We start from the raw sequence: 23,774 nt of genomic DNA, 5'->3' as shown, positions 1-23,774 counted from the left end.
GGGCAGCTCCCATCAGCGTTTTTTTCTCGGCTGTTTTCAACATGCGAGTGAAATCGCAGCATGCTGCGATTGTCACCGACACTCGGCTGATATCATCCGATTGATGTGCGATATATGCTGACCCCTGCAATGGAGAAGATAGAGAAATTCATTTCTCCGCCTCCTCCGCAGCTGTGATCCGATCCTCTCTGTGAGAGAGGCTCGGAGCACAGACACTTGACATTCGGCTCCTGCTCGCAGCCAAGCAGGAGCAGAGGGTCATTAGCATATTGCATCCGAGCAAGCAATCAGACAATACCAAGTTAAAAGCACCTAAGAGAACAAAAAATAGTATTAAAAAAATGTAAACTTTTTTTTTAAATCACTGAATCACTAAAGACATAAAAGATAAAGATAAATGATAAAGATAACATAAAAGGTAAAAACATAAAAGATAAAGACATAAAATTCAGTGTGTCCATAAAAGTTCAATCTGTCAAAATATAAAATAATTGAATCTATATGGTAAATGCGATAAAAAAATAAAATCCCAAGAATTGCTATTTTTTTGGTTGTACAACAGGAAAAAAAAAAACTGGGAAGAAAAAAGCGCAATAGGGTCTTATCCAATAACAATAGGGTGTCCGGAAAAAGTGAGATACACTCACCTTACTGAGCTGCTCAATGGCAACAAATGAACGGCATGTAACAGCTGCTGCACAGCTGTCTTCAGGATGACCACAGGTTAAAGGAAAACAATGGGAGGTATCACTCATGCGCTGCTGAGATAGAATCCTTAAAATAAAAACGTTTATTAGAACCGGTTTACTAGTCAACACATTTCGAGGTCACGCCGCACCTCTTCATCAGAGGTCTTGATGAAGAGGACCGGCGTGACCTCGAAACGCGTTGACTTGTAAACCTATTCCAATAGAATCCTTAAAATAAAAAAGTTTATCTCAGCAGTGCATGAGTGATACCTCCCGTTATTGTTTTGGTTGTGGCACTTCAACAAAAAATGCAGTCAAAAGTGGTCAACACTTTGATATAGTTCACAAAACGTTATTGATAAAAACATCAGCTTTCCACACAAAAAAAGCCAGCATTCACATACTTCCATCAACAATAAAAAAAAGTTTACTGGTCTCTGAAAATAGCGACAAACTGCTGTTTTTTTTTACACCACTAAAGTGAAAAAAGAAAAACTTTACAAGTTTGGTATCTGCATAATTGTACTGACCTGTAGAATGATGTTGCCAGGTCATTTTACCATGTAGTAGATACGGTGAAAACAAACCCCCAAAAACACTTAGGATGGGTTCACACGTAGCGGAACTCTCATGGAAATTACCGCGAGAATTCCGGAATTCCATTCCGCGGGAAAATCGCATTTTAAATTCCCGCGATTTTCCCGTGGAAAAACTAGCGTTTTGCAAGCATAATTAGCTTGCAGAATGCTAGTGTTTTCCAAGTGATCTGTAGCATCGCTTGGAGAACTGATTGACAGGTTGGTCACACTCATCAAACATAGTGTTTGATGAGTGTGACCAACTTTTTACTATTGAGGCCGCCTATGCTGCATCAATAGTTAAAGATCTAATGTTAAAAATAATTAAAAAAAATAAAAAATCAGGTAAAATTCACCTTCCGGCGTCCGGTGCAGCCTTCCCGAGCCTCCGCGATGCTCCGACAGGTCCGCTCCCAGTGATGCATTTCGGCAATGACCTTTCACGTCGCGAGATCGCTACATGATCGCAAGACGCGACGTCAGCAAAGGCATCGCAATGCATTACTGGGAACGGGAGCTGCAGCATGTACCGCTGAAGCCTAGCAGCGCTGCGCGGGACATTGGAAAGTGAATATAACCCGATTTTTTTATTTTAATTCTATTTTTTACAGGGATATGGTACCCAGAGCCCAGAGGACAGTCTCTCTCCTCCAGACCGTGGGTACCATCCGCAAATGTTCTGCTTACTTTTCGCATGGTGGGCACAGCCACATGCAGAAAGTAAGCAGAACAATGCATTCCTATGTGGGAGGAATCGCCGCGATTCTGCAAATTAATGAGCATGCTGCGTATTTTACCATGAAGCGATTCCGCCGTGGGAAAATCTGCAGCATTAGCACAGCATTGCGGAATGCCATAGGATTGGATGGGATGCTGTTTTTTCGCGTTTTCGTGAAAAAAGTTTAATTTTTACGCTATTTCTCTGCACATTTTCCCATTCATAAAGATTAAATGAATGATATAATTCAGAACTACAACTCAGTCAGCAAAAAATAAGCCCTCACATGGCTTTGTCAGCAAAAAATAAAAAGTAATGGCTCTTGGAAGAAAAAAAATAAAAAACAAAAGCAGAAAAAAAATTAAATTGGAAATAGGAAAGCGTTAAAAGCCTAACCTGACTTTACTGTGTGTCTCTGGAGATATGTCATAAATTGGTATTTCCAGTCTATATGAATCAGCAGGTGCTTATAAGATTTTCTACTATTTGGGGCATGTCTTAATCTGTCCCTATTGATATAATTGAAGAAAAAAAGCACAGCAGCTGAAGCTAGGAAATGCAAAGTCATAGTGGGCAGAGATACTGGGACTGAGAAGGGGAATTCCAAAAAGAGGGAATAAAAGGAGGGAGAGTCCCAGGGTGAGTGAGTCAGTTGGGGGGTGGCCCTGACAGGACAGTTGCAGACAGAGTACGCCTGGGGTACCAGACGGCTGGACACCAAAGAGGCAGTAGGTGTCGCCTCAGACGGACGGGCTTGACTAGGGGAAGCGCTGTGGCTGGTGACTTAGACAGGCACAGTGAAAGAACCTAAAGGGCCATCGCATCATGAAGGAGAAGGAGGAGGTGACAGGTACCTAGGCCAGTGTGCAGGAGCTGTTGTTTGGTGTGGAGGAGGAGGAGCTTAGGAGGAGGAGGAGGAGCACCGAGAGATGGCTGCTCTGGCTTGAGGCTCCTGAGTTTTTTATTTTTTTCCCCGTTTAATTGTTAATTCTCCCTTTCGTTCACTCACCATTGCGTAGCTACAGGATTCGGCAGAGCTGGCTGTAGTGTGGAGACTGCGATCAGCTGGGACCGGTGTCTTTCTGTCCTCGTGGAGCTCCGTGCCTGGATTCAGCTGGGAGAGAGTGAAGCTGCTGGCTGCCTGCCAACTTTCCTACAACTTGTACCCATTTCCAGCAAGCAGATGATCCCAGGATAGGAAACCTGGTGGAGTGTGCGGTGCTGGAGTTGTTCTGGAGATCTTGTGGTCCATGTGGAGCTGTAGGGCTACAGGATTCGGCAGAGCTGGGAGTAGTGTGGAGACTGTGACCAGCTGGGACCGGTGTCTTTTTGTCATCGTGGAGCTCCGTGCCTGGTTTCAGCTGGGAGAGAGTAAAGCTGCTGGCTGCCTGCCAACTTTCCTACAACTGGCACCCATTTCCAGCAAGCAGATGATCCCGGGATAGGAAAACTGGTGGAGTGTGCGGTGCTGGAGATGTTCTGGAGATCTTGTGGTCCAGGTGGAGCTGAAGGGGTGAGCTGTGCAGGTTTGGACTGACTGTTGGCGTGTCCCCTGATGTCCCTGTCTTGTTGCACCCATGCCCTCCCCCCCAGCAGTGCTGGGAGCACCCTTTATGGAAAGTTGTACATTTAACTCTGCTAAGCTGTGACTGTTCAGTCTTTATAGCTACAAGCTGAGTGTAATCATGGCCACTGCACTCTGTAAACCTACTCTTATGATTTCAAGGGACGATTTATTATTCTGGATTCATCCGCAATTTCTCATGGACTCCCCTTCTTGGAGCATGATTGCTAATTCAACAATTGAGTACATAAAATCCATTACTTCTGTGAAACCTGTGGAGGTGTACTGCAAGAGAGGTAGGAGAGGAGGCGTCCTGGCATGCCTTCGGAGGAGAGGGTTCAGAACAGCTCTTCCTTCACTCCACTTGGCTAATGTCCGTTCCTTATCTAACAAAATGGAGGATCTGAGCTTACTTTGTAACATGAGATCTGATATGGCAAATTCAGCTGCTCTTTGTTTTACTGAGACCTGGTTGAATGAGACCATCCCTGATTGTAGTCTGGATCTACCTGGTTTTGTTATCTACAGAGCTGACCGTGATTGTGTAGCTTCAGGTAAACAAAGGGGGGGTGGGGTATGTCTCTACATCAACACTAGCTGGTGCTGTGATGTTAACATACGGGGAAAAGGTTGCTCTCCAGATCTAGAGTACCTTGCACTCAATTGTAGACCATTTTACTCTCCAAGAGAGTTTTCATCTATGGTTCTGGTTGCAGTATATATTCCCCCTCAAGCATCTGTTAAAGCTGCTATTGGTGAATTAGCTTGCAAAATATCAGAATGGGAGAAAGGATCTCCAGAAGCATTTGTGATCGTAATGGGGGACTTTAACAAAGGAAAACTCAACCTGGATCTCCCCAAATTTACTCAACATATAAACTGCTTCACGAGAGAGAACAATACGCTTGATCACTGCTATACAGTCATAAAAGGGGCCTACAGGGCAGTGAGGAGAGCAGCAGTGGGCTTTTCAGATCATTGTCTAATTCATTTAATTCCAGCCTACAGGCAAAGGTTGAAAACATCCAAACCTACAGTTTATACAAAGAAGACATGGTCTGAGGAGGCAAAATTGCAACTACAAGCATGTTTTGAATGCACGGACTGGGAGGTATTCCAGGAAACATGCTCGGGTCTGGATGAATGGGTTGATGCAGTGTCCTCATATATCCGTTTTTGTGAAGACACGTTTATTCCATCCAAATCTGTCCACTTTCGGGGAAACAACAAGCCGTGGTTTACAAATAAAGTCAGGTTGATCCGTAAGAGAAAAGAGGAGGCTTATAAAGCAGGCGATATTACTGAATTCAAGAAACTTAGGAATTCGCTATCTAAAGAGATCAAGTTAGCCAAACACGAGTATGCAAAGATTCTGGAGGAAAGGTTCTCATCAAAAGTTACTAGATCTGCATGGAGAGGATTAAGAGAGGTCACCAATTATAAAAGCCACCCCACTATAGTGAACCCCAGCAGAAGTCTGGCAGCAGAGTTAAATGAATTCTACTGCAGATTTGAGGCAAGCTCTACACACAGTGGCTATTCATCTCTAAGCTCCTCAGTCTGTTCATATAAAGATCATTCATTGTGCAACACCCAAGTAGTGATCTCCGAGGCAGAGGTGATACGCATCCTGAAGGGACTTAAGGTCAAAAAGGCACCTGGCCCGGATGGTGTATCTCCAATGTGTCTGAAAGTATGTGCTACCCAGCTTGCCCCTATACTGACAAATATATACAATGTGTCACTGAAAGAGTGCGTTGTACCTCAGTGTTGGAAAAGTTCCACAATTATCCCTGTCCCCAAGAAAGTGGGATCCTCTGAGTTGAACGACTATAGACCAGTAGCACTCACATCTGTAGCTATGAAAGTCTTCGAAAGAATTATGATGTCCCACCTGATAAAATTCACGCAGAAGCTATGGGACCCGCTTCAGTTTGCCTATAAGGAGAATCGTTCGGCAAACGACACTGTCAATCTGGCACTGAAGTACATTTTGGATCATATAGATGAACTGCACTCATATCTCCGGATTCTTTTCATGGACTTTAGCTCAGCGTTCAATACCATTGATCCGAATTTACTTCATAAGAAAATGGTAGCTCTTGGAGTCCCTCTCAACTTATGCTTGTGGATTTATAACTTCCTGACAGCCAGGATACAGAGTGTAAAAGTTGGACCATTCACTTTGGACACCTTGGTCACAAACATCGGGGCACCTCAGGAGTGTGTTTTGTCCCCGTTACTGTTTTCTCTCTATACGAATGATTGCATCTCTTCAGCAGACTCAGTAAAAATCTTGAAATTTGCCGATGATATGACACCGATTGGTCTCATCAGGGGAAATGCTGAAGACTTGTATAGGAGTGAGGTGAAAAGAATATGTGACTGGTGTAAAGCCAATAATCTTGTACTCAACACTAAAAAACTGCTGAGATGGTTGTGGATTTTAGGAAAGATCAACATGAGATACTTCCAATCTACATCCATGACGAAGTGGTTCTTAGGGTCACAGAGACCAAATTCCTTGGTGTTATCATCTCTCATGATCTTAAATGGGGGAAACACGTCGATGCTGTTATAAGAAAAGCACAACAGAGGATGTTCTTCCTGCGTCAGCTGAAAGATATGGTTTGTCTAAGAATCTGCTGATCTTATTCTTTAATGCTGTCATCAGATCTGTGATTTGTTCCTCTCTGATAGTCTGGTATGGGGGAGCCACTGCGCATGACAAACTCCACTTACAAAGGACTTTCAGAAAAGCAGTGAGAATTATAGGTTCCCCCCTGCCTAAAATCCAGAATCTTTATGATAAGAGTATTCGATCCCACGCATTGAAAATTTCATCCGATCCCTCTCACCCGGGACACTCCTCATTCCAACTACTCCCTTCAGGACGTCGCTTCAGAGTCCCCAAATGCAGCACCAACTGCCATATGAACAGCTTCTATCCACTCTCTGTTCAACAATTAAATCGTCATGTGTAGACTATATACTGTATCTGTCTTGTTAGATGTTACTTGTTGTATCTGTTGTTATATATTATGTTGCCTCTTTGCCACAAAGAATTCCTTGTATATATGTAATATGTACTTGGCGACAATAAATTTGATTGATTGATTGATTGATTGATGTTAGAGAAGACACCTAATAAAGAGGACCTGATTGAACTTCCATCTGCTTCTGACTCCAGTCTTTTCGCACAACAGAAAGGGACCACCCACCGGTCGATCCTACACGAGGTGGCGCACTTAGTGGGTCTAGAGGGACTCTAACCCTGTGTCTTTGTCTTTGAGATCTGTGACTGTACACTAGCGCTCAATTTGCCGAGCTCTGTGAGCTTTAACAGGCTACGGCATTTATATTCCGCGGTAGTGCGGTTCTGTGAAGCAACAGAGTCCACCTCTGTACACAACGGGTGACGTTAACCCGCGTGTGTACTTCTATTATACTGCAATATAGCGTCCGCCATTACCGGGCAGCAGGTAACATCTCTGGACGATGGACCCTGGGCTGCGAACACACCTTATTACTACCTTCTTATTATTTGGTGCGTTCTGCCAGCCCTAACACCCAGAATGTGTGAAAATTATTTGGAAACAAGCACAAAAATAGCAAAATGTCAATAAGTTAATACTTAGTTCATATTGGTAAGAAAAAGCTTCATAGCTTAAAGCCTTGTTAAATTTATCTTTGTTTTTCCTATTTTGTAACGGATCAGCAAGGATATTGGCCATTGAGTTATGTTAATCTTGAAATTACAGGCAATTTAAGAAACAATGGCTTATAGATCGCATTTTCATGTTGTGCTCCAGAGAGAAAAGATGAGGATGATCATCTCTGTAGCTACAGATAAATACTTCTAATTGATTTACCCTGTGTTGTAGTTATACAAGCTCAGAAAGTTTAAGGCTTCAAGGACATGCAGCCACTGTACACGAGATGAAGAAATGAGCAGATCTGCCAAAAGCTATAAATTGTCAAATTGCTCAGAGTTTTCAGGAAAAATTGATTTGTAGTGAAGTACCGTAATTCTCTGCTAATTGAAAATTGCTTATTACGATATGGGGTCTCTCCAGAACCTCACCAGGCCTGACATCTCCACAGATCTTGTCCCTTCTTTTCTGCTCATTTTTTTCAGCCTCTTCACTCCAGACCTTGGCTACCAGCTCAACCAAGTCTTGAATACCACCCAAGATTCAGTCAATATTTGGGCTTGTCCCAAATTGTAATACTCCCCTATCTGCTTTCCAACATAGATCCTTCTCCTCGTGGGGCAGGGCCGTATTTCTACTCATGCATAAATGAAATTAAACTATTTCCTTCTCAGGTCTCCCTGAGTCTCAAACTCACAGCTTCATGTTTGCAGACACTAGCTCTATGAGCCATAGCCCACAATGATATAGATAGGATAATTTGGTAATCTTGAGCTGTATTGTAGGCAGTGAGCCCAGAAGCAGATTGTACAGGTACATAGATATACATTGTATATGGCAGTGTATTTCTACGTCCCTTGTATACTAGAGGTGAAGAAAAGTCACATTTTTTGTTCCTATAAAACTACTAAAATTAAATTAGACAAATGTCATTTTCTCTTTCTTTGTGAGTCTCCTCAGGACTCAAACCCACAGACTCTATATTTGCAAGCAGGAGCTAAAGATTTGGAGCCACAGGTTCTGATGATGTCATTGGGAGTATTTTATTTACAATCTTGGCCGAAAATGTTGGTACCCTCTAAATTGTTCCAGAAAATGAAGTATTTGTCCAAGAAAATTATTGAAATGACACTTTTTTTGAAACACATGTTTATTTCCTTTGTCTGTATAGAAACAACAAAAAAAAACAGAGTAAAAAAGGCAAATTGGACATAATTTCGCATAAAACTCCAAAGATGGACTGGGCAAAATTGTTTTGCACACTCAAGTTAATATTTGGTTGCACACTCTATGGAATAAGTAACTGCAAACAATCACTTCCTATAACCATGAACAAGCTTCTTATGCCTCTCAACTGGAGTTTTGGACCATTCTTCTTTTTCAAACGGCTCCGGGTCTCTCATACTTGAAGGAAGTCTTCTACCAACAGCAATTTTAAGATCATTCGACAGTTTTTCAATGTGATTTAGATCAAGACTCAATGCTGGCCACTTCAGAACTCTCCAGTGCTTTGTTTCCATCCATTTCTGGGTGCTTCTTGAAGTTTGTTTGGGGTCATTGTCCTGCTGGGAGACCCTTGCCCTAGGAAACAAACACAGATTTCTGACACTGTGCACTACACGGTGACCCAAAATCCTTTGGTAATCTTCAGATTCCATGATGCCTTGCACACAGTCAAGGCATCCAGTGTCAGACGCAGCAAATAACCCCAACAGATCTTTGAACCTCCACCATATTTGACTGTAGATACTCTCTCCTTTGTTTGTAGGCCTCATTCCTTTTTCAGTAAAAATTTATCTTGGTCTCATCTGTCCAGAAGACGCTTTCCCAGAAGAATTCTGGCTTACTCATATACATTTTGGCAAACTGCAGTCTAGCTTTTTTATGTCTCTGTGTCAGCAGTGGGATCCTTCTTGGTCTTCTGCCATAGCGTTTTATTTAATTCAAATGTCGACGGATAGTTCGCAATGACACTCGAATTTGTTTGGAACTTGATTGAGGCTACTTATCCACCACCAGACTATCCTGCATTGCAACCTTTTATCAATTTTTCTCTGCCATTCATGTCCAGGGAGATTAGCTACAGTGCTATGGGTTGTAAACTTCTTGTTTATGTCATGCACCGTCATAGAAAACAGCAAAAGAGCAAAAAGGTTTACCCGTCCAGGCCTCCAGACAAATGCACTATCAGGATTCAGTGGACCCATATAATTAAGATGGCAACACAGGTGCAAGAATACAGATGAGACAACCGCTCACAGCCTTCCAATACATGGAGGGGGCGGTTGCCTGGTATGTTAATGCACAATAAAATACTTGTATGCGGCGCTTTCAACACTATGGCCATGCACAGCATCCAGGCCAGCCTAGTAGTGACACCCTTCTATTAGCTCAGGCGGGCTGCCCAGTGCTATCAAAATGCATGCCATGTGAACAGACACCACAGTTTACAAGACCAAATGGGCCCAACTGCACCCTGAATAAAAAGTGCAAAAAACACATTAAAAAATGTGGAGTATTAGCTTATATTTTGGCCAAAATACGTGAGCCTGTAACCTGTGCCAAAGGTCTCCACGTTTACGGGTACCTAACACTAAATCCTAACACTGAAATAGCACAGAAAGAGGACTTAAAAATCCTCCAATAATAGAAAACAGCAAAAGAGCAAAAAGGTTTACCCGTCCAGGCCTCCAGACAAATGCACTAAGTGCATTATTATTGGAGGATTTTTAAGTCCTCTTTCTGTGCCTCTTTTCTCTCTTTTTATATGTTGTTCCGATACACATAAATGAAATAAACGTGTATAATAAAACATGTTTGATGCAATAATTTTCTGGGAGAAATAGCGCATTTTTCGGACTATAAGATGCACCGGACGATAAAACGCACATAGGTTTCAGAGGAGGAAATTATGAAAAAAAATTGAAGTGAAAAATGTGGTCAATTCGGTACTTAATATCCCCTAACCTGGTATACATGGTACGTTCATCCCCATCCTGATACACATAGCCCCCTCATCCCTACCCTGGTGTGCATGACCCCCTCATCCCTATCCTGGTATGTACGGATCCCTCATCCCTATCCTGGCAGGAATGATCGCCCTCATCCCTATACTAGTATGCAGGGTCCCCCATCTTGTTCTAGTATGCATGGCCCCATCCCTATCCTGGTATGCAGGGCCCCAATCTCGTCATAGTATGCATGGCCTCCATCCTTTTCCTGGTGTGCAGGGCCACCATCTCTATTCTGGTATGCACGGCCCCATCCTTATAATTGTCCCCCATCCTGGTATGCATGGCCCTATCAGAAAACATTAAAAAAACAAACCATTACACTTACCTTTCTCCGCTCCCTCGCAGTGTCCTGCTCCAGTGCCAGCAACTGCTTTAGGCCTGTAAGCAGAACATGGCAGGGACATCATGCGCTGCTCACAAGCAGAGCACAGCTGCCGGAATACTCACCAGGACTGTTCATCGCAGAGAGCAGCCAGCATTCATTGCTCTTCAGTAGCGCACAGTGTCAGCCACCACCTTCCTGCTGCTGCTGGCGGTCACGTGTGCCGCTACGTAAGAGAAATGAATATTCATTGAATATTCATTTCTCATAAGTAGTGGCACATGTGACTGCCGGCAGCAGCAGGAAGGTGGTGAAGAGCAATGAATACTCACGGCTCTCTGCGCACACAGTCCCGGCTGGCAGAATGGTGAGTATTCTGGCAGCTGTGCTCTGCTTGTTAGTAGCGCATGACGTCCCTGCCATGTTCTGCTTACAAGCATAAAGCAGTTGCTGGTACCAGACAATGACACTGCGAGGGAGCGCAAGAAGATAAGTGTAATGTTTTGTTTTTTTAATGTTTTCTGATTGGGCCATGCATACCACTGTATATTGGGATAGAATCTTTGACATTAGAGTACCCCTTTAAGCAAAATGATGGCCGCAGCCGGCAGCAATTTTGCTGAATTTGCTCAGAGCAAATTGCAGAACATCCATATTCTGTTGAATACAGCCTTTTGTAAAATATAAGGCGAATTTAATTTGACTCAATTAAATTCACTCATCATATTCATAAGTTAGATGTGTTACATAATGTGTCAACAATGTATAAGACACGAGGATATCCATTTTCATGACCAATATCTGATTTCAGCTCTGCAGATGGTTTCCTGTTGGAACTGGTAGCTTCTGTTTTGCTTCTTTCTCATTTGTTGATGTATTTGGATTTACTCTATTCTATCTTATTAAAAATAAATAATGTAAAAATCCTATAACATTATTTACAATTTCTGAAAATAACCTATAACAGGATTTATATTTCCTGATTAATAACAAAACTTCTTCTTAAGAGGAACCTGGCAGGTGACTCCCATTATAGCGACATATAAGTCAATTCTTTTATTCTAATCAGAGGTATGATGTAACATAGTTTCACTGGAATCTTTCAAGGATATTTTTTCTTCCTCTTATATTAATGAGGCAGGATTAGTCTGGAAAGTAGCCTTCTTACCATGGTCCACTTCTGTCTCGGGTTTTCTAATCACATCTTATTGGGTGTATGTACACTTTGTTTTGGTTTGCCTGCCAAAGCAAAGAGAAACCACCTGTGGCTTCATATGGATACTGTGTCCAGTTCTGGGAACCACATTTTAAGAAAGACATTGGAAAACTGTCACAGTGTAGAGCGATCATAATTATTCTCATTTGCACATGGAAACACGAGAAGCAATGGAATGAAACTGAAAGGGAGAAGATACAGATTAGATATTAGGTAACAAGTGTACACTGGCGCTTCCTGGTCTATAAGCTATGGATAATAGGGGGTTAACTGCTGCTGGTATATACTGGGTCTGTGCTTACCCAGAAATGTAATAAAACAAATAAATGAAAAAAGAATATACCTGCGCAAGTGGGGTTATCCAGAGTACGAATCAGACCATAGTCCTGCCTTGCTGGTAGCGAAGTAGCAAACACACCGGGATGAACTCTATGCGGTGGTGGGCGTGCCACAGCGGTGTGAGTCGGGGATGTGACGCTGAAGAAAAGTCGCCCCAATAGGCGATATGGTTGGGTGATCTCCAACGCTAACAGCCGCTGAAGATGGAGAAGAGTGGCGGCGCGCTCCGGCCGAGAGGCGCCGCCAGTACACAGCAGCTGTGGCGTGGAGGGGAGGGAGGGAGGCGAGGCTAGGTGACGTCACCGGGGAAGGAAGGGAGCGTGTGCAGGCCAAACTAGAAGCAGTTTGGCCTGCACACGCTCCCTTCCTTCCCCGGTGACGTCACCTAGCCTCGCCTCTCTCCCTCCCCTCCACGCCACAGCTGCTGTGTACTGGCGGCGCCTCTCGGCCGGAGCATGCCGCCACTCTTCTCCATCTTCAGCGGCTGTTAGCGTTGGAGATCACCCAACCACATCGCCTATTGGGGCGACTTTTCTTCAGCGTCACATCCCCGACTCACACCGCTGTGGCACGCCTACCACCGCATAGAGTTCATCCCGGTGTGTTCGCTACTTCGCTACCAGCAAGGCAGGACTGTGGTCTGATTCGTACTCTGGATAACCCCACTTGCGCAGGTATATTCTTTTTTCACAGATTAGATATTAGAAAAAACTTTTTGACAGTGAGGGTGATCAATAAGTAGAACAGGCTGCCACAAGAGGTGGTGAATTCTCCCTCAATGGAAGTCTTCAAGCAAAGACAGAACAGACATCTGTCTGAGATGGTTTAGAGAATCCAGGATTGAGCATGAGGTTGGACCCAATGACCATGGAGATCCCTTCCAACTCTAACATTCTATGATTCTAACTTTCCGTTATGTATGTCTTCCTTTTTAAGGCTTTCTCCAAACTAATTTTACACATGAGAAACAAGACAGATACAAAGAAGGAAAAACTCCCACTGTCCCTGCAGGAATATCCTTTGTGAATTCAAGACATACAGTTGTGGCCAAAAGTATTGACACCCCTGCAATTTTGTCAGATAATACTCAGTTTCTTCCTGAAAATTATTGCAAACACAAATTCTTTGTTATTATTATCTTCATTTAATTTGTCTTAAATGAAAAAACACAAAATGAATTGTCCTAAAGCCAAATTGGATATAATTCCACACCAAACATAAAAAAGAGGGTGGACAAAAGTATTGGCACTGTTCGAAAAATCATGTGATGCTTCTCTAATTTGTGTAATTAACAGCACCTGTAACTTACCTGTGACACCTATCAGGTGTTGGCAATAACTAAATCACGCTTGCAGCCAGCTGACATGGATTAAAGTTGACTAAACTTCTGTCCTGTGTCCTTGTGTGTACCACATTGAGCATGGAGAAAAGAGAGAAGACCAAAGAACTGTCTAAGGACTTGAGAAACCAAATTGTGAGGAAGCATGAGCAATCTCTAGGCTACAAGTCCATCTCCAAAGACCTGAATGTTCCTGTGTCTACCATGCGCAGTGTCATCAAGAAGTTTAAAGCCCATGGCACTGTGGCTTACCTCCCTAGATGTGGATGGAAAAATAAAATTGACAAGAGATTTCAACGCAAGATTGTGTTGATGTTGGATAAAGAACCTTGACTAACATTCAAACAAGTTCAAGCTGCCCTGCAGTCCGAGGGTACAACAGTGTCAACCCGTACTATCCGTCGGCGTCTGAATGAAAAGGGACTGTATGGTAGGAGACCCAGGAAGACCCCACTTCTTACCCCGAGACATAAAAAAGCCAGGCTGGAGTTTGCCAAAACTTACCTGAAAAAGCCTAAAACATTTTGGAAGAATGTTCTCTGGTCAGATGAGACAAAAGTAGAGCTTTTTGAGCAAAGGCATCAACATAGAGTTTACAGGAGAAAAAAAGAGGCATTCAAAGAAAAAAACACGGTCCCTACAGTCAAACATGGCGGAGGTTCCCTGATGTTTTGGGGTTGCTTTGCTGCCTCTGGCACTGGACTGCTTGACCGTGTGCATGGCATTATGAAGTCTGAAGACTACCAACAAATTTTGCAGCATAATGTAGGGTCCAGTGTGAGAAAGCTGGGTCTCCCTCAGAGGTCATGGGTCTTCCAGCAGGACAATGACCCAAAACACTCTTCAAAATGCACTAGAAAATGGTTTGAGAGAAAGCACTGGAGACTTCTAAGGTGGCCAGCAATGAGTCCAGACCTGAATCCCATAGAACACCTGTGGAGAGATCTAAAAATGGCAGTTTGGAGAAGGCACCCTTCTAGTATCAGGGACCTGGAGCAGTTTGCCAAAGAAGAATGGTCTAAAATTCCAGCAGAGCATTGTAAGAAACTCATTGATGGTTACCGGAAGCGGTTGGTCGCAGTTATTTTGGCTAAAGGTTGTGCAACCAAGTATTAGGCTGAGGGTACCAATACTTTTGTCTGGCCCATTTTTGGAGGTTTGTGTGAAATGATCAATGTTTTGCTTTTTGCTTCATTCTCTTTTGTGTTTTTTCATTTAAGACAAATTAAATGAAGATAATAATACCAAAGAATTTGTGATTGCAATCATTTTCAAGAAGAAACTGAGTATTATCTGACAAAATTGCAGGGGTGTCAATACTTTTGGCCACAACTGTACTGTATATGAACAATTTATAGTCGTCGTACTAACCCCTTACACACTCCCTGTTGTAGGATAAACATTATGTAGGCTGTCAATCATGCCCAAGGAGGTGTGATTAAAAGATCACAATTAGGACTATTCTGGGTGAAGAGACGCCCCTCTAGAATAGCTGTTGCATTGAGGATACATACTAATGGGGGATAATGGAGCAGCTGACTGAAATGTCAGTACTGTATATACATTTTTGTGATGTAGCTGTAGAGTCAAAATCGCGATTATGGTAAATTCACATCAAATGCAGCATGAAGTTATATGGCTCTCTGCTTCACATTACCAGTTACCTAAATGTACCCTAATAATTACATTGGCACTAGTAAATCTGAAGTCATATCTTTGTGTCCAGGTCAAAGTAGCACTTAAGTAAAAGGAACATTTTTGTAAGTGATGCCTGACAAGGTTTTCCAGATATCTTATAGACCTGAGAGCTGAAGTTGTCAATTATGGGAATGGTATTATTAAATTGTGAATTTTATTTTTTTGCTATGCAATGATTGTATTCTGCCAAGTGTTCATTTCTCAATAAAAAGCTGGAAGGAAAGAAAAAGCTCAATAGGGTCTTATCTGGGTATTAAGAGATACCTCTAATAAGATTTTACTCATCAGTTGGAGCCCAAACTCAGGCTCATAGAAATATTAGCTGTTGCAGATCCACCGGTCTCCTCATGACCAGCCAGAGTAAAAAAAATGGGATACAAAAGGTGGATTAACTCCGTGCTGCTTAAAAGATAGAAGTCCAAATAGATATTCAGATGAAAAAGTGGCTTTATTCATCGCGTTTCGGAGTACTATGACTCATTCATCAGGACACCACAAAAGTATATCAAAGTGTTCATTTCTTAAAGGGAATATGTTACCAGGTTTTTTGCTACTCCATCTGAGAGCAGCATAATGTAGGGACAGAGACCCTGATTCGAGCATTGTGTCATTCACTGAACTGTTTTCTGTCATTTTGATAAAATCCCTGTTTTATCTGCTGCATATCTACCAGTTCTCTGAATGTTGAGCTCTGTATAACCCACTCCCATCACTGATTGGGTACTTTTGCCTATGCACATTGTACACAGAAAGCTGCCAAAAACTATTAATAAATTGTTAAAATAGAAAAATCTATAGAACTGTGATTAAGCCTATAATTAAAGTCATCCACTCATAATCTCCTGCTGATAAAACTGTGATTTTATCAAAACTACCCAAAGCAGCCCAGTAAGTAACACACGGCTGGAATCAGATCCTCAGCCCCTACATCTTGCTGCTCTCAGATTGCATAGCAAAAAGCTGCTTACCGACTCCCTTTAATTAAAGGCTTAATCACAGTTCTATAGATTTTTCTATTATAATAATTTATTAATAGTGTAAGAAAATCTATACAGATCTGTGCTACAGAAGCAGTAATATTCTTAATCTCAGCATTCTGCAATTACTGGTTTGGATACATTTATGCAGTAAATAATAGTGTGCATTGTAGAAGAACATTTGATAGGTGCACTGAGGACAAGGTGTGAGCATTGAGTTGTGGCTCAATACTTTTAAATAGTAATATCCTCGATGCATGATTTCTTATAAGGGTTGGGACATAAGCTTGTAAGCAGGTCAGAACTTCAGGGTGGCCCTTGGCTTCAAACATGGCTCCCAGCACATGGGGGACTATGAGCCACGTTGGGCAGCGGTGGGCACAGACATATCAGGATTAACATTAAATAAAACTATACTCAGGTGGTTACAGTCTCATTTTGCGGTTGTCCAAGAGTAATTTTTATTGCTGCAAAGGCTAACAGGTGATTAAAATATTAAACTTGTCAATACTTTCCCTCCGAGTCCAGTGTTGCCCCTCGGAGTTGTTACAGTCTTTGATGACTGGCTGCAGTGGTGGCATTCCATCTATAGTGCATGTGACTGCTTCAGCCAATCACTGGGTTGAGCTATGATGCTGATATAGATGGGCCACAGGAGAAAGATATTTCTGATAATCGCGTGAATGAGTATGGCTGTAGTTGTTACTTTATGTGCAAGCATATAAAGCAATAATAATAATTCTCTGACATCCTCTTTAATGAAGGCTCTAGCTTAAAGGGGTTTCATCAAGATAGTAAGTCAATCCCTAAAAATGGTATAGGCGACAACTTATTGATTGCAGGGGATCCAAACCCAATCCCAAGAATGGGGCTCTGCAGATCACCATCTGAACAGAGAAGATGTTGAACAAGCACACATCCATTCCATTTACTGTCAATATGATGGGACTGCTGGATAAAGTCAAGTGTTGACTCCCTCCAGCAGTCCTACTATGATTGGTGCACATGATCGACTTTTGACCGCTTAGATGAGGATCTGCAAACCTACATTCTTAATATCACTGGTGGTCCCATCAGTTGGATCTCCAGCAATAGGAAACATCCTGTACCCCATCTAGAGTGGATAACTTGCTATCTTGGGAAAACCCTTTAATGGGAATACTACACACCTATAAATCTGCAAGTTTCTTAAAACAATCTGTGCGAGATCTGCATGGAAATTGACCCGCATTACCAATACCATATATGCAGCTTGTCAATTTATGCTGTGCATTTTCTTCATTGTTTGTATGTTTTGCAAAAGATATGTCATGGCTCTGTTGTCAGGTGTCTCGGGATTAGGGTGTCACGGTCACACGTGACTGGACACAGCGCCTCCAGCAGGGTGGATTTAGATGACACGCGTGACCCTGGATACACCGCCTCCAGTTTGGCAAATTTAAATAATAAGACGTGCAGCTGGATACGCCGCCTCCAACAGGCGAATTTCGGAATTACACGTATGTCTCTAAACCCCGCCTCCAGTAAGGCGAATTTAAACAATAAAAGGGATAACCTGGGTAACAATAACAATGGTGGACCTACGATAGGGAACGGGGAAGTGGAGACCTCCTGCACTCCCCTGAGTCAGTGTCTCTACACTCCTAATGTTCTAACGTTCCCTAGGCCGGTTCCGCACCGGGCGCCGCTCAGGATACCTTTAAACCCTAGCTCGGCCTCCACCTACCCCTTTCTAGTGTAATGGCCGGTGCGGAAACTAATCGCACCACTGCCCTAAGCACACATAAGGAAAAGAGACAAAACAGGGAAACACCACTTAGCTTTGCTCTGTTGCTTACGCTCCCAGCAACAGAGCCCACCACCTGCATGCATCTTTTCCTCCGACCGGATGCAACACCATAGTGCAGTCTTGGAGCAAACAGAGTCCACCACCTGCGTGCAGCTGTCCAGAAACAGAGTCCAGCAAATGAGTCCAGCTTTCCAGCAAAAGAGTCCAGCATCTTGAGTCCAGCTTTCCAGCAACCGAGTCCAGCATCATGAGTGCAGCTCTACATCATAGCTGCCACTCCACCAAGCCATGCAAGAACTCCTTGCTGACACCATAGCTGCAACTCCACCAAGCCATGCCAGCCCTCCTCGCAGACACCATAGCTGCCACTCCAGGACTCTCACTGAGCTGCCCGGGACTCTCCTTCAGCTCCATCCTTCACTCAGGCTTGCTTGTAACAGAGGACTTATCACCAACAGTGATTACCACACCTGACACTCTTTTAGAGAGCAATCACACCTGTTTTTTAATTACGTGCACAAAACTAAAGTAACCAAGTGCAATGATGCTCACCACCACCGGGGGGCAAATTTAGAACAAAAGACACCACAGTGCAATAATCCTAATGGCCACTGGGGGCAAAAACCAAACCTTGGCACACAGCCAGAGGAAAAAAAAGGTTACTTGTGCTTTAATCTCTGTCATATCCAACCTGGATCATGACAGTATCCTCCCCTTAATGAGGGGCCTCTGGACCCTCAAGACCGCTCCTTATTAGGAACCACCTACAGCGGGGACGCGCAGATCGAGAGTTCACCCCAACCACTACCTGACACTTCAGGTTAATGACAAATGCACCGCTGGTATAGGCAATATATGTTCTGGAGGCACCACACATCTCCAAAGTGCCGACCTGGGGAACAAGTTATGTATGTGTATGTTCGGTATGAGCTGGTGAGACTCCGCAACACACTTCCACAAGATGTTTTTTGGTGGCCACCCATACATGCTCGTTCACACACAGGTCCGGACCTGAACATTTATTGCCACACATTCGTTTGTCATAATTCGGTGAACTCATTCTGGGATCGACAACAGAGGCGTCCCCCGTGTCACCACACTCACACCCCCGCTATTCACCAAAGAAACACCACCCTCCAACCCTTTTCACCACGAGGTCTGCACCTCCCAGGGTTGGCTAATGGTGAGGGTTGAGATTTGCCCCTACTCCCCCGCAGCGCACCTGCTGCTCACACTGGAGAGGAAGGGGCCTGGGATATGGAGGAAAAATATACTCCCTGGTCGCCTTCCTCCACATGACCAGGAGGGGGCGGCTTCTTCGGTGGTATGGAAGATTTGGCGTGAGCCCTGCGGACCATATCACCAGTCTGCTCACTACAGGGATGCACTCCTTCACCTCGGGGAACCCCAGACAGCACCATGGGGACACCAACTCCACCCACCTGTCTGGGTGCGTCCGCCTGTATGAGCAAGTCCCGCTCCCCAGCAGCGACTCTAGGGGGCTTCATTGCCAGCCGCTATTTGATTTTCCGGTTGAGTCAGAGGGAAGGCCCCAGACCCTGATTACTGCTGCTGGAACTGCTTACACACCATGCAGCTCCTCACTCACCTCAGTGAGGCCCAGCAGCAAATGCTTACAGGTCTGAACATGGCCCGAGGCTCACCAGAAAAAAAAATGTATGGGTTAGTGATAATGGCACGGTCACGCGTGGCTTGGCACAGCGCCTCCAGCAGGGTGGATTTAGATGACACGCGTGACCCTGGATACACCGCCTCCAGTAAGGCGAATTTAAACAATAAAAGGGAAAACCTGAGTAACATTAACAATGGTGGCCCTACGATAGGGAACGGGGAAGTGGAGACCTCCTGCACTCCCCTGAGTCAGTCTCTACACTCCTAACGTTCCCTAGGCCGGTTCCACACCAGGTGCCGCTCAGGATACCTTTAAACCCTAGCTCGCCCTCCACCTACCCCTTTCTAGTGTAGTGGCCGGTGCGGAAACTAATCCCACCACTGCACTAAGCACACATAAGGAAAAGAGACAAAACAGGGAAACACAACTTAGCTTTGCTCTGTTGCTTACACTCCCAGCAACAGAGCCCACCACCTGGGTGCATCTTTTCCTCTAACCGGATCCAACACCATATTGCAGCCTTGGAGCAAACAGAGTCCACCACCTGCGTGCAGCTGTCCAGCATATGAGTCCAGCTTTCCAGCAAAAGAGTCCAACATCTTGAGTCCAGCTTTCCAGCAACCGAGTCCAGCATCATGAGTGCAGCTCTACACCATAGCTGCCACTCCACCAAGCCATGCAAGAACTCCTTGCTGACACCATAGCTGCAACTCCACCAAGCCATGCCAGCCCTCCTCGCAGACACCATAGCTGCCACTCCAGGACTTTCACTGAGCTGCCCGGGACTCTCCTTCAGCTCCATCCTTCACCAAGGCTTGCTTGTAACTGAGGACTTATCACCAACAGTGATTACCACACCTGACACTCTTTTATAGAGCAATCACACCTGTTTTATAATTACGTGCACAAAACTAAAGTAACCAAGTGCAATGACACTCACCACCACCGGGGGGAAAATTTAGAACAAAAGACTCCACAGTGCAATAATCCTAATGGCCACTGGGGGCAAAAACCAAACCTTGGCACACAGCCAAAGGAAAAAAAAAGGTTACTTGTGCTTTAATCTCTGTCATATCCAACCTGGATCATGACACAGGGGCTCCTTCCCTGTCCCTAACGCTAGGGGCACCCTAGCTCGCCCTATTCCCTGGATTACTTATGGTGAAGAAGCCGGGGCCATGTTCCTTGCCTTAGATCCTGAATCCACCCTCAGTCTGTACCTCTCCCCCACCCAGGGTAGAGGGGAGTAGTAGTGTACCATAATACACCAACCAGACTAACAAGGGAATATGAAGGGGTAACGAAAAATACCAGACATTCAAATATACACTCAAATATAATAGAATTCACCAGGGAGTGGAGGATTTGGTTTAACCAAAGTTGGAGTAAAAAGGGAATTATCCCACTCTCAAAACCTAGCAACAGTCACAGATAAATCCACCAACCGCCTACTCCAATAACCAACAACAACCACCTCCATCCAAGCAGCATAAGCTACTCTGACAATGAGTGCTAGCCAGGCCACAGATTACATAGGAGATGGGAGTGGCTAACAGTGCTCAACTGAGAGCCTTAATGCTCTAGGAGCTCTCAACTGAGCAGATTAACTCTTGCACTGCTAAAAGAAATTTACACCATTTAATATGAAGGTGAAGTGCTTCTAATCAGTGCAGGAGTAGGAGAAATCAGACGCTGCAGTTTTCTGGCTCCTCTCTGTTGTGGTAAACTGGTGACAATATAACAGTGAATTCCGCAGCAAAATCAGCAACTAATCAGCCTGGAACCCAGGTATTTTGCAATGGATTTGTCTTAGATTTTTCTGGTAACTTGTAACCTTATAGTGATTTTCTAGTAAACACTTCTGCCACATATTAATAGATAGTGTATGTCAGTATCGGTGGAAGACTCCTATCAGACTTGGCATATCTGATTAATACATCATAAAAGATTTTCATAGGGAGCCACCTTTAATGGCATTTTACATTCTGCTTGCCTTTCTTGCTTTTCTGTTATCTTGATTCTTATGTGAAATAACAATTGAGTAGTTATTACAGCTATTTATACATCTCTACATCTCGCTCACATACCTGGACAATACATCTTTTTTATGGCATTTTTTTCCCAATTTATTTCAGTGATTTCATATCTTGTTTCCACAGGGTCTCTCCTCCAATATTCTGCTACTTATTAAGCATTGTGCCATCTCTTTGGCTTCTGGAAATAAACACTGATCTGAAGGTAAGCGGGCTACAATGTCTATTCTTTGCATTACTATTGGAAGTCACACAGAAAGTAGTGATATAGTCATATTCACTAATCTGCATCTAGAGATCATAGAAAAAAGAGTATCTAGATAGCAAAGAAGTAAAAATAACAAAACTGTTACACTTTCAGAGAAGCTAAATTCACTTACAGTATAACTGATTTTATTTTTCTCAACTACATCCTCTAATTTAGAAAAAAACATTTCGAAATAGACTATTGTGGACCCTCATATACAGCTAAGAGTATATTTCCCTTTAGAGTATACAATATATCCATACGTTACATGGATAGTCTTGTACAAATTGCTCCATGTAATACCTTATTCCATTCATGGTGGCCACAAAATCTCAAGTAATTATAGTGAATGGGATTACGTTCCAACTTCTGACTTTGCAAGAATATTTGACCGGAACCTGAATTTCATCAACCATGTATCAGTAAACTTAATGTAGTGACTAAATGTGAGGAACATTGTGAACACAAGTAAGGATGGAAAACTTTTTAATAATTATAAGTGACTCGTAGTTATCATTGTAACACAACGGTGAGATTTCCATGTGCAGGATCCTGCTTGGCAGCAGAAGTACAATGGTCCACTATGAAGGGTGCAGTGATGTCACCAACACTCCTAGTGAGGGATATTTTCCTGTCTGATTTATTCCCAGAAAGCACGTAGAGCTTATACTGTAACTTTTCATGAGTGTTGTAATATTTAGTTAGTGGTTACTATTCATTGAAAGGTAAAATGAAAGATAGAATAAAAGAAGAGGAGTCATTTCAGGAGACATGTTGGGAACTTTAGTTTGATTCTTGCTAGAGTCTTTCTGTCTTTAATGTCTAAGTTTTGGCTCATGCAGACGGCCATAGATTTTTTCATGAGAGAGATTCGGGCCAACTATGCAACTGACACCCTGATCAAATTCTGATCAGAGTTTGATCTGCGTATCAGCATAATGGAGGTGCAAACAATCCCTATTGTTTACTCTTCTGTTTTCCGATAATACAAACCACCTTGGGATCTATTCACTTACTTACTGTATTCATATATATGACACAAAGCTAGGAGGGATAGCTAATACTAGAGAAGAGAGAGAGATGATTCAAAAAGATATAAATAAACTGGAGAAGTGGGCAGCAACTAACAGAATGGTTTTTAACAGGGAAAAATGCAAAGTACTACATCTGGGCAATAAAAATGAAAAAGCATATACAGAATGGGAGGAATAGGGCTAAGCAACAGCACATGTGAAAAAGACTTGGTTATACTAATAGATCACAGACTGAATATGAGTTAACAGTGTGATGCAGCAGCAAAAAAGGCAAATGCAATTCTAGGATGTATTAACAGAAGCATACAGTCTAGATCATGTGAAGTCATTATTTCCCTCTACTCCTCTTTGGTCAGACCTCATCTGGAATTTTGTGTCCAGTTTTGGGCACCACATTTTAAAAAAGACATCAACAAACTGGAGCAAGTTTAGAAAAGAACGACCAGAATGGTGACCGGTCTGCAAACCCTGTCTTATGATGAAAGGTTTCAGGATTTTGGGAATGTTTAGTTTGCAGAAGAGAAGACTGAGAGGAGACTTAATAGCTGTCTACAAATATCTAAAGGGCTGTCACATTGTAGAAGGATCAACTTTATTCTCATTTGCACAAGGAAAGACTAGAAACAATGGGATGAAACTGAAAGGGAGGAGACACAGATTAGATATTAGAAAATATACCAGGATGGTGGACATGTACTAGGATGAGAGACATATACCAGGAAGAAGTGATATATCAGGAAGAACATATAGCAGGATGGGGGATATATACCAGAATGGGGAACATTTACCAGGATGAGGTGCATACACCAGGATGGGGGAATATGTACTAGTATGAGATGCATATATCAGGATGGGGTGCATCTATACCAGGGTGGGGAGCATATACCAGGATGGAGGGACATATGCCAGGATGGGATACATATACCAGGAT

At 43.2% G+C, this 23,774-nt stretch overlaps 1 protein-coding gene across 1 annotated transcript in view; it reads left to right on the top strand.

Moving 5' to 3' along the window:
* The window catches only part of TMEM26 (transmembrane protein 26), an 89,648-nt gene that overhangs the window by 35,282 nt on the left and 30,592 nt on the right, over positions 1 to 23,774 (top strand). Inside the window, exon 2 of the mRNA XM_073548118.1 lies at positions 21,689 to 21,767. Within this exon, the coding sequence (XP_073404219.1) occupies positions 21,689 to 21,767 (79 nt within the window). The remainder of the gene's footprint in view (positions 1 to 21,688; positions 21,768 to 23,774) is intronic.

This window comes from Dendrobates tinctorius, unplaced genomic scaffold (genome assembly GCF_039654945.1).
Source record: "Dendrobates tinctorius isolate UK_male_01 unplaced genomic scaffold, ASM3965494v1 ptg000156l, whole genome shotgun sequence".
Lineage (NCBI taxonomy): Eukaryota > Metazoa > Chordata > Amphibia > Anura > Dendrobatidae > Dendrobates > Dendrobates tinctorius.
The sequence above is the reverse complement of the archived record's forward strand: the minus strand, read 5'-3'. Positions and strand labels throughout refer to the sequence as shown.